The 12,344-nt window shown below is 42.6% G+C and overlaps 1 protein-coding gene across 1 annotated transcript in view; it reads right to left on the bottom strand.

Annotated features, from left to right (window-relative positions):
* The window catches only part of slc35f4 (solute carrier family 35 member F4), a 336,248-nt gene extending 325,662 nt beyond the window's left edge, over window positions 1–10,586 (bottom strand). The window contains exon 1 of the mRNA XM_070879154.1: window positions 10,480–10,586. Within this exon, the coding sequence (XP_070735255.1) occupies window positions 10,480–10,586 (107 nt within the window). The remainder of the gene's footprint in view (window positions 1–10,479) is intronic.
* Between the last annotated feature and the right edge of the window lie 1,758 nt (window positions 10,587–12,344).

Genomic DNA, 12,344 nt, shown 5'->3' with positions numbered 1-12,344 from the left:
AGTCCCGCAGCAATGCAGTTTCGAACTTACACGGTCCAACCAGACGTCTTAGGCCAGCAACAAATTCCGATACATCCTAGCCCTCAGAACATACGTGCGTATAGAATTGATATCTTGAGATGATGATGCCTTCATCTGGTTTGAGATGGTCACGTACCAGAGCACACAATGTTTCATAGTCCTTAAGGGCATTAGACTTAAGGGCGAGAGGTGATTCTTTATGAGTCCATGAATTTTCAGACTGCAAATCTGAAGTGAGGAGGACCGCCCGGGGCCGAACTGCGTCTGCCTCTTTCTCCATTTTGTTGGCCACAAAGTACTAGTTCAATCGGGCTGCAAAGTCTGCCCAATCTTCTCCCTCCACGAATCGCTCCAGAATTCCAATTGTGCTCATTTTTGCATGCAAAGGTTCTTGTTACCTCGTTACCAAATGTTGTGTATGCAATAACTCAATACTATAAATTCCGAAAAGGTACAAACCTAGCTCTACTTTATTAGAGCCCAAAGTGATTACATTGCAAGGTGGCTTGCCTTTTATACCTGGGCCGCACACACGTGCGCACAGCCCAATGACCTCCAACAGTGGCGCCACCTGGTGGCTAGTAAACCCAAGCATACATACATGACAGGGAGGGAACAAAATTGCTGAGAAAAAATGTGTCCAGATTTCACTATGTTCAGTATTACCAATCCATTGGGCTTAAAAAATATCAGATTTAACTCAGTCCCAGCTAAGCTTTTCCTGTCTTAACAAAAATATGGCAGATGCTAAGTTTAAAAATAAAACAAAAGATAAGCTGTAATCCATTTGATAGTTAATAAATATACTGGCACCAGGTGATACAAATCAGATGCGCACCACAGAAGTCCATACACGAATTAATCAGAATATATCGATTTGCTTATTTTCTACGTGCTTATCTCCAGAGATCCACTGGGAAAGCTTTATGAAAATGTTTTCCTTCTCCCGCCTCGCCCCACCCCACCCCCCCAAGAATAAATTTATGAAGGAAAAAATATATACTTTGTATTTTAAGTACTTACTCCAAGACTCATTTTCTTTAGTCAATGTAACAATATGTCAAATAATCTAAAATTAAAATCATCTTATCTAGTAATCATGGAATACTGGTGAATAATTTTTGTTAAGTATTCAGTAAGAGCTGGGCAACTGCATGTAAATTCTCATGTTAATTGTATCCACGTAATTTGAATTATTTGTTGTTATGCCAAAGGAAAGTCATTTACAAGATGCACCGCAGCAACTCGCCACGGCTTCTTCGGCAGCACCTCCCAAAACCGTGACCTCTACCACCTACAAGGACAAGGGTGGCAGGCGCATGAGAACACCATCACATGCAAGTTCTCCTCGATGTCATACACCACGCGAACTTGGAAATATATTGCCGTTCCTTCATAATCGCTGGGTCAAAATCCTGGAACTCCCAGGAAGCACCTTTATCACATGTGCTGCAGCAGTTCAAGGCGGCGGCTCACCATCACCTTCTCAAGGGCAATTACAGATGGGCAATAAATGCTGGCCTTGCCAGCAACACCCACATCCCATGAATGAATTAAAAAATGTTGGTGCATTATGAACATGCGCATGAAATATATACTCAGTAAACTTGAAATAAGAATATTTTCAAAAGTACTGTGTGTGGTTTGCTTTCCTCTATACAATATGCTTGTTCCAAATTACCTTTTTGCTTGATTATATGTGTACATGAAAATCTTATTCACCTGCTTGGGGATTTATGAAACTATCAAATGTTTCAGATTTTAGTGAGTACAGGCACTGTGGTATTACTGAACATCTCTTGAACCACAGCCAAGTACTTTCAATATATGGAGTTCATGGAACTGTGCCAGTATTGAGGGTGACATATCCCGTAGGCAAATAAAAGAAATGTCCTTATGTTGTATTAAATATTTGAGGGGGGCATTTTGTCAATAATTTGCAAATTATTCTGTCACATCAAAGACAATCACTCATTAACTAACTAGACATTCAAAAAAGCAAAATATAGCAAAAAAATAGAATTTTCCTCCCAGCATTTCCATATAAACACACTAACTCATCCAATATTTCTGAAACAATTTACAGTTCATCTAAAAGGATTGGTAACCCATACAGTAGAGCTTTACTTATGTAATACTTCCTGATGTTTTTTATGTCCTTTGTACATCCTTCAGAATGACATTACTATTGGCAAGATAAAACTGTCACTGAGAATTTCCATCTCAGCTCTAGAACATAACAATGAAAATATGAGCTGTGCCATCACCCTTGATTAACATGGAGCACAAAAGAGCGCAGATATTTCAAGGATTAAATGCTGCAGCAGAGCACAAGATGAGTCTTTATTCTCTGTATGAAATCTTATTAGATCAATGAGCAATGTTTCTTCATGAAAGGTGCATAGGTGCCATGTATTTATATGAATATTTTATGTTTCATATCAATTACTTTTGCAAAAATGATTTGTGATGAAGAAGTTGAGTTTAGTGCAGTGTTACAGTGCACCAAGGTCCACGTCAGTGATTGGAGCGTGGGTAGATACAGCAGGTGTGGCAAGGTCGGGGCGAAGGAGCGGTGAGAGATTGTAGAGGAACGTGATCGGGGCCCAGGAGAGGCGCGCGTTCGGGGCCCAGGAAAGACAAGGGCCCAGGAGTAGCACAGGCCAGCCCACACTGTGATATGTGTACGCACTAGGTCCGTGCAGCAGAGCTGGTCTCCAGTCTTGGTTAATCCTTGCTACTGGACCAAGACCTAGCTCTGTCGAGCCCGTGAGGTGGCAGATGTGCAACGGCCACCACACATTAAAAAAATCCACGCACAGGCATCTTCCACCCTTCAAGATTTAGTTCGGGACCTGGAACTTTAGGACCTTCATTGAAACACCTGTGAACTTCTTGATGTGGAAGCAAGTCATCCTCGAGGGACTGCCTATGATGATGATAATGACAGTGCACTGGAGCCTAAACAGGTTCTGAAGTTTATTGCATTGAAAGTTTGCATTCCTACCTATTAACCTTCAAGGGAGTTTCTGAGCCCAAACTGGGCACTCTTCATAAGGTGAAAAAATAAATCACAGGGTAGATCACCTCAGGTCTTACTTGCAACTGGTCAGCCACCTCACAGTACACTTTTAAGCAGCATCACTAGAGGTCGAATAGCATTTTAACCCTGGGAAATAAAAAGGAAATGCAGTAAAAATACAAATCTTCCTCTCTTGTACATATGCCTGTGGTGCCAGCTTACTGCATTAATGAAAACACATCATTCTGTACAGAAATTACTCTCCCAGAGGTAAATGATATGAGCTATCTACAATATGCAGGGCAATTCTTGGATGACAGTACAAGTTAGATTGCTTTCCAAACATTGGGACAATTATTATTTTGCTGAATTTTTTCCATGCTTTTGTGCAGAAAATATTTGTAAGCCCCATCTTTTACCCAGGATACATACACCAAGCTTAAGTCACAGCGGCCACTGTAATATCCCGATTGGGGCCATTTCGGGTTGAATGTTTTTCAGACATCCTTGGGGTACAGGACATGATTTCCCAAAATTGAGCTTTCTTGCAGCCTTTAAGGCCCGTTTAACAGGTGTAACGTCCAATTTCCACCAAAGTGATACACAGACAAAATGGGCAGCTCCACAGTGATGAATGTCACTCGTAAAAGCAAAAATTATATGTCACCAACAAATTTTGGAAGAAGCATTAAGTTAATGGTTCTTTAGAAAATATAAGCTTTTTCTGAACATGAGATGTCGACATTAAGAGCATCTGCTTCAGTTGCAGGATATGGTAGTCTGATAGTTTTGGTATGGACTAATAACCCAAAGGTTGCAAGTTCAAATTTGTGTAACCTAATTCAATACATCTAATAATTTGTGGGCCAGCACCAATAAAAATAACCACAAAAGCTTGCAATTGTCATATAAGCCCAATTAGTTCACTAATGTCATTCAGGGAAGGGAGTCTGCCACTCCTGCCTGGTCTGATCTACGTGCGAGAAGATTCCCACAATATGTGGTTGACTATTAATGCCCTCTGAAATGGCCTAGCATGCAAACAATCCTTATGAAGATCAGTAATATGAAAATTGGACCCGACCTATCAGCAAGAAAACAGTATTATATCAGGATATGGCTGATACAATCTCAGCCTAATCATCACCACAATGTTCTCTTTGCTAACATCTGGGAGCTGGTGCCCAAGTTGGGAGAACTTTCCCACAATCTAGTCATGCAAGAGTCTAACATATTTGTACTCACAGACTCTTATCTATCAGCCAACATCTCAGGTTCCTCCATCATTAGCCTGTCCCACTGGCAGAATAGACCTATCAGAGGTGGGGCACAATGGTATACAGTTGGATGGGAATGGCCCTGGGAAGTCTCCCTCTGATCATCAACTACCACTTCCCCCTCAAATGATAAATCAGTTCTCCAGCATGTTGAGTATTATTTGAAGGAGGCTCTGAGGGAAGAACACAGAATAATGACCATCTTGAACAAGAGAAAACCCCTCCCTACTCCTCTTGACGTTCAAAGACACCATCACTCTGGCCCCCAATATGAAGATCTTGCGAGTTATCATTGACCAAAAATTTAACTGGATTAGCCGTATCAACACTGTGGCTGCAAGAGCAGAGCAGAGGCTGGGTAGTCATGTTGAGTCCCTCACTTGCTGACTCCATAAAGCCTCTCCACCATCTACTCAATTCGGGAGTGTGATGAAATACTGATCACTCCTGGATGGGTACAGCTGTAACAACATTCTTCCAGAACAAAGCAATTGCCCTAATCAATCTCTCTGCCATTGAACTCAATATCCACCCACTCAACAACTGGCACACTGTGACTGCAAATATATATAGTCGACAGGATGCACTGCAGCAAATCAACAAGGTTACTTCAACAACGCTTCTCTTCTCTGTGGCTTCTACCTCCAAGAAGGACAAGAGCAAACATGTTGTGGGAATACCATCAACTCCAAATTGCCCTCCAAGTCACACACCATGCTGGTTTGGACATATATCATCATTCTTTCCATCATCACTGGGCCAGTATTCTAGATTTCCCTACCAAACACCATTGTGGGAGCACCATCAGCACAAGGGCTGCAGCAATTCAAGGTAAAGACCCATCACCACTTTCTCAGGGCAACCTTGCCAGTTTTGCTCATATCCCAAGAGCACATTAAAAAAAGGCATTGACAACATGCAAATAGATAGACGCCTGTAATTTTCACAAGGTTCTTCCAATCTCCCATTGTAACTTTGGTGGACCATTAGCATAAACCCCAGGAGAAACATTGTAAACAGATATTCCCACTATTTCTCCTGGATTTTAACCAAACTTACAGGAGATTTGTGAACCCTTGCAGAAATTTTATCCCAGAGTGTTTGATGTGATGGGTCAAGTAGAACTTTGTCCAGACATATAAACTGGGAAAGCAGGGAGTGAGGTTTGCTATCTGGAAAATGGTGATCGATTTGTGGTACAGGATTGTGGAGGTGGTAGTGAAGATCAATTCTTTGCAGTCCTTCAAGAAGGTGTTAGATGGATTTTTGGAAAGCAAGTTGATCAAACTAATGGGTTTGGAGCCTCCAGGAGTTTGCCTAATTTTCATCGAAGGTAAGAGAGGGCCAGAAGTTCTCCCAACCCCCTTCCCCCCCCTCACCCCCCCCCCCCCCAAACACCCCAAACCCAGTCTTTGAACCCTTTCCAATAGTGAGCAATTTTCAAGGATCAGCTTTGTCAATCTCCTTTATAACATTGAAAACTCTTGATCAAGTCCCCTCAAAGTCTTTTCCCAAGGAAAACAAGACTCTGGGCTAGAAATTCATTTTTTAGTGATAGCTGTATTTTTCACCAAAAATATCGCTATCGTCCCGCTATCACTACAAGGGCTAAAATTTGGGCTTCAATGCGCCCAGCGGTAAAAATCGACGTTGCACAAGGATTTGTGGCGCAAACCGCGAATTTTCTGCAACTTTTCTTCGAGGCCGATACCGCTGCGAGAGAGACCTTGGGAGCGGGGAAAACACCAAAAAATAATTGCAAAATACAAACAAAAAGAAAAATCACAAAACATTCACAAGACACTTAACTATTGAATCACCTCAAAAGAATTAAAAAATAAAAACTTTAACTTACCTTTTTTTGCAGGTCTTCATATCTACCGTTGTTCCAAGGGCTGCAATGCAGGTTTTTCCCTGGCGCTTTTATTCGTCCTAACTACAGGTGCGCATGGAGCCAAATTTTTGACGAAAACGTTATTTCGAGTCTTGCGCGCCGGCGGTTTGCTTCCCAGCGGTACTTAAAAACCGCCAGCGCAAGACTTCTCCGAATTTCCCGGTTCACCGTTTTTCGCCAAAAATGACAAATTATCACCGAAAAACCAGGCACAATATTGGCGAATTTTTAGCCCAAGTTCTTAAAATTTTCTGAGAATGTAAATTAATGTTTATTACTCACCTCTGTATTTGCTCAGTTACTGCTTTCTCTGCATATAGTTCTCCAGAGTCTCAACAATGCGTTACAGAACAATATAACAAACTTATATAATCTAATGTTCTATTGTAAACTTACTCATCAAGTATATTAAATAAAATATACAGGAAGAACTGAGAGAGCATACTTTGGTCTCATTAGGTGACAATACCATATTGATAGCCAATATCACAGAGAACAGCTACACATTGATTCCAGAACTTGAGGGAATGACCTACCAGGAAAGATTGCTTTCCTTGGGTCTTTTCTCGCGAGAAGACTGAGAGGACACATGATAGCGGAGATGGTAGAGGTAATGGATGGGGTGAAAATTGATAAGACAGGTTGTACTGAAAAGGCTGGCTATGCTTAGAGTGGATAAGTCACCTGGTCCGGATGGCTTGCATCCCAGGTTGCTAAGGGAAGTGGGAGTGGAGATAGCGGAAGGGCTTGCCATAATCTTCCAATCTTTCCTAGATGCGGGGAAAGCGCCAGAGGATTGGAAAGTGGCTTATTCAAGAAAGGGTGTAAGAACATCTCTAGTAACTACAGGCCGCAGTTACATTAGTGGTGGGTAAGGTGTTAGAAACAATAGTCAGGGAAAAAATTAACAGGCACTTGGAAAGCTTTAAGTTAATTAAGGAGAGCCAGCACGGATTTGTAAATGACAGATCGTGTTTGACTAATTGAATTTTTTGATGAAGTAACAAAGAGGGTTGATGAAGTGAATGCAGTGGATGTTGTCTATATGGATTTTAGGAAGGCGTTTGACAAAGTGCCACATAAAAGGCTGTTTAACAAAATTGAGGCTCATGAAATAGGAGGGTAAGTGTCAGCTTGGATAAGAAATTGGCTTAAGGACAGAAAACAGCGAGTCATGGTGAATGGTTGTTTTTCAGACGGGAGGATGGTGGACAGTGGAGTTCCCCAGGGGTCAGTGCTTATATATAATATATATGATAGCAAACTTAGAGTTATGGCAAACAGTGAGGATGATACCAATCGACTGCAATAGGACATAGATAGGCTGGCAGAAGGGTCCGACAAGTGGCAGATGGAATTTAATAGCGAGAAGTGTGAGGTGATGCATTTTAGCAGAAGGGATAGGGTCAGGCAATGTAGCCCTAATGACACAGTTCTAAAGAGTGTGCAGGACCAGAGGGACCTGGGGGTTCGTGTGCATAGATCTTTGAAGGTGGCAGGACATATTGAGAGTGTAGTTAGCAAAGTGTATGGAATCCTGGGCTTCATAAATAGAGGTATTGAGTACAAAAACAGGGAAGTTATGCTGAACCTTTATAAAGCTCTAGTTAGACCACAACTGGAGTATTGCATCCAGTTCTGGTCACCACACTTTAGGAAGGATGTGAAGGTCCTTGAGAGGGTGCAGAGGAGATTTGCCAGAATAGTTCAAGGGATGAGGAATTTTAGCTTTAAGGTTAGATGGAGAAGCTGGGGTTGTTCTCCTTGGAGCAAAGGAGGTTGAAGAGAGATTTGATAGAGATGTACAAGATTATTACAAGTTTAGATAAGGCAAACAAAGAAAAGCTGTTCCCATTAGTTGATGGTACAAGGACTAGGGGACACAGATTTAAAATTTTGGGCAAGAGATTCAGGGGGATGTGAGGAAGAACTTTTTTTACGCAGAAAGTGGTAATGACCTGGAACTTGCTGCTGACGAAGGTGGTGGAATCTGAGACGATCCATGATTTCAAAAGGAAACTGGAAAGGCACTTGAGGGAAATAAAGTTGCAGGGCTATGGGGATAGAGCGAGGGAATGGGACTGACTGGATTGTTCTACAGAGAGCCAGCATGGACTCGATGGGCTGAATGACCCTCTTCTGTGCGGTAATGACTCTATGACTGTGAGAAGTGTTTCAAATTATGAAAGCTTTGGACAATTGGATCCAAGTGAGCTATTCTGCTGTGTACAATTTTTAAGTATAAAGGGTCCTATTTAGAAATTAAGGACAATGGAAAATGCAAAAGGAACTTATTTTTACTAAAAGGGTGATCGAAGGGTCATCGACCCGAAACGTTAACCCTGTTCCTCTCCACAGATACTGCCTGACCCGCTGAGATTTCTAGCTTTTCTGTTTTTATTTCAGATTCCAGCATCCGCAGTATTTTGCTTTTGTAAATAAATGGAACAGCACGAATGATTGAAGAAACTTTAATGGATTTTAAGAAGGAACGAGACAATTTGTCAACAAATGTGATTCAAAGTGGGTTAGTGGATAGAGCGAATGTCTTCTCCTGTCTGAAACTGTTACTATGTTACAGTCAATTGGAGGATGTGAGAAAACGGATGATTTAGAATGACATTCCCATTAGTATATCCCTGCTCTGCTATTCCTCTGGGCTATCGAGTTTTACCCTGCAATAGCCGCGTTAAATGTATTGTCTAACACTTGGCAATTAGGTCACCCTGTATTAAGTCATCAGCTTTTCAATTATAGGAGCGGATGATCGAACGGACATAGTAACCTTTCCCCAATCTCGGGTCAGATCGCAACTGCTAGCCATCATAGTCTGAACGAGAAACCCTCGGGAAATATCCATTGATCCAAAATAAACACAATCCCTTCTCTGTATTTTTTAGACTCGTGTTAATAAAACATCGGGTGTTGGAAATATCACAGCTAACAGATTATCCATATACAGTTACAGGTTGTTTTTGTTTCTTTCGGATCCCGATGTAATTGCTTCCCATCCAGGCGCCACGAGGAAGTCAATGTTGACGGCCCTGGCAGAAGTATACAGCAATCGGTTAGATGTCGCATTGGCAAACATCTGCCCGCAGTACTGTCAGGGGCAGCTAGAGAAGTACAATAGGGAGAAGGGAATGTGTTGATATCTTACTTCACGAAACCTGTGGGAGGCTCGTGTGAAGCTTAAACACCGACAGAGACCTGTTGGGCCATTTGCCTATTTCTGTGTTGTAAATTCTATATCATTTCACAGTTCACCACCATAAGCTTCTGAGATTTGTGGTACAGTGCCCAGGGTGTAATGGCCATCTTCATTCCACACCGCTTGTCTTAACAGGAACAGCGGAATGTTGTGTTCGGCACATGGAGGGAGGTCCCCAGCATAATATCGCCCCAAAAAAGTACATTTCATCTTTGTATTGCCCCGCCCTCTCGCCTTCAATAAAAAAAAACTCCGTGCGCGGCGCGAATCCCAAGAGCGCCTTCCAGCGCGTACTGTGTGTTTATTCAACATGGTTCTCCAGTTGATGCACCAGTGAGATCGCTATCATTGGTGTACCAAAAACATGTTTCGTTTGCCATCAGTGTCTTTGTAAGTTTCATCTCGAACGACAGTCCAGGTTCAAGGTCACTGTTCGCTTCACGTCCATGTCATTACTGTAATCCATTGAAATCCCATTTTTATTTACTTTTAGTTCCCCCAAGGGTTTTCTATTTACATTTCTATGCACGCGTTTTCTATTTACACACGGGTTTGAGAGGCGAGCACAGGGCAGCACCACAATATCCGTCAGTGAAACCTAAAGATGCAAAATAAATCACTGCAGGAGAAGTGTTCCGCATTTTAATTTTTAAAAGGGACAATCTGAACCGAGGTGACATTTTTATCAGCACCTTAAACCCCTCGGACTGAACCAACCTGTGCGGTTATGCACCGGGAATACTGAACAGATGTGTTTATTGGGCGGCGCTCGGCTTCTCCACAATATTTCACCCCCAAAACACACACTTTAATACAAAAACTCCGAGAGCACATAAGAGTTGTGAATGATTTGAATTGAGAGTCACGCGACGTATTGCTCCTCAAGTTTTATAGTTCATACAATTCCTGGCAGATAATCTTATTTAAAGCAAACGAGTCTGGCAGTGTCCGAACTTTGTAGCAATCGCCACTGGAGACTCTGCCAGTGAGAGCGAACGGAAGGCGCCTTCCCACTTACAGCGTTCACCGGGAGTTTTGGTTGCTAACACTTCACTTACTTTGATGACTGGAATATCCCGGGTAATAGCCATAATATCCTGTGATCCGTAAGATCCTGTCTTCAATAGTGGAAACTCCGTTGGAGGCAGCATTGACGTCCATAAAGGATCGGGAGCACTGCTGGTCTTGGGAGGGCGAAGGAGAGAGGTACTTGAGCTGGTTCAGGTGCAGACTTATGTCCGACAGTCTCCGCATGGTTTTGTGAGTGAACGGGGAGCTGGATTCCGTCAGTCACTGCTGTCGGAAAGATCACCCCCCACCCCCCCCTCTCTCCAGTACAGCACCGTCACATCTAGGGGGCAGCTCTGCATCCACCGAGTAAAGCCAGCGCAGTGTCCCACAGCACTGGCAGCAGCAGCAGATTTTATATACAATACAAGGCGGAAAACACTCCGCTACAGAGCAATGGCCACAGTTACGCTGTATTGCTTTCTTTTGGTAGATGGAAACTTAGAAACTGGTTGCATTTATTTAAAAAAAATATTTTTTTAATGTGAGTTGCTCGGAAGATCTGCGTCAGACATCACTGGCTGTGAGCAACAGCCTTGCACCAAACCGCCCCCTCTACACAGACACAGTCCTCGGTAAACATCGCTCTGCAGAATGAGATGCTTCGAATGCAAAAACTCTGAGAGCACTTAAGAGTCGAGAACGATTTGAATTGAGAGTCACGCGACGAATTGCTCCCCAAGTTTTAGTAAAATCCAGGGGAGAGCAATTGCCTCTATTTGGGCTGCAATGGGTGTGGCGGAGGAGACCCCCGTTGGAAATCTTTCATTTGGAAATTTTGATGGGTTTTTAATTCGGTTTTAAAAGTCAAACTTCCGTTCCTAATTCGATTTGCAGTGTCAGATTTTTAGGGCGAAATGTTTATTATAAAATTAGTCACCCTTGCCTTCGAGGTCGAGCAACAATCAGAAGAACATTAATCCAACCGGTTACCACGCAGAACGATGCTGGTGGGCTGGCGATGTAATGTGTAATCATTTGGTTGATTGAGCTGATGTCAAGACAGAAAAGTAAAGCGCACTAAAAAGTTAATAGATGACGAATAATACTTGTGTATCAGTTACTAGAATGTCTTATCTGTAGCTATTACATTGTGAATGTTCATATCCCACATTATGTATCTCATGTGCTAATTGTAGCACGATTAAATAGCTTGCATTATCATCATCATAGGCAGTCCCTCGAAATCGAGGAAGACTTGCTTCTACTCTAAAAGTGGGTTCTCAGGTAACTGTACGTGAATTACAGTCTCTGTCACATGTGGGACAGACGATCGTTGAAGGAAAGGGTGGGTGGGGATTCTGGACTGTCGCTGTTGGGGTTGTCCATGAGGGTTCTGACGTTCCAGGTCCCGAACTTCATTTTGAAGGGTGGAAGATGCCTGTGCGTGAGTTCTTTTAACGTGGGGTGGCCATTGCACACTGGCTACCCCACGGGCTTAGCAGAGCGAGGTCTTGGTCCAGTGGCAAGAGGGTCCGAGATGACTGGAGACCAGGCTCTATTTAAAAAAGGAGGCAGACAAAAAGCAGAAAACTATAGACCAGTTAGCCTAACATCTGTTGTTGGGAAAATGATAGAGTCCATTATTAAGGAAGCAGTAGCGGGACATTTGAAAACGCATGATTCAATCAAGCAGAGTCAGCATGGTTTTATGAAAGGGAAATCATGTTTGACAAATTTCCTGGAGATCTTTGAGGATGTAATGAGTAGGATGGATAAGGGGGAACCAGTGGATGTGAGGTATTTGGATTTCCAGAAGGCATTCGATAAGGTGCCACATAAGAGGTTACTGCACAAGATAAAAGCTCACGGGGTTGGGGGTAATATATTAACATGGATAGAGGATTGGCT

This window comes from Pristiophorus japonicus, chromosome 4 (assembly GCF_044704955.1).
Source record: "Pristiophorus japonicus isolate sPriJap1 chromosome 4, sPriJap1.hap1, whole genome shotgun sequence".
Classification (NCBI taxonomy): Eukaryota; Metazoa; Chordata; class Chondrichthyes; family Pristiophoridae; genus Pristiophorus; species Pristiophorus japonicus.
Note: the sequence above shows the minus strand (reverse complement) of the source record. Positions and strands in the feature narration are given on the sequence as shown.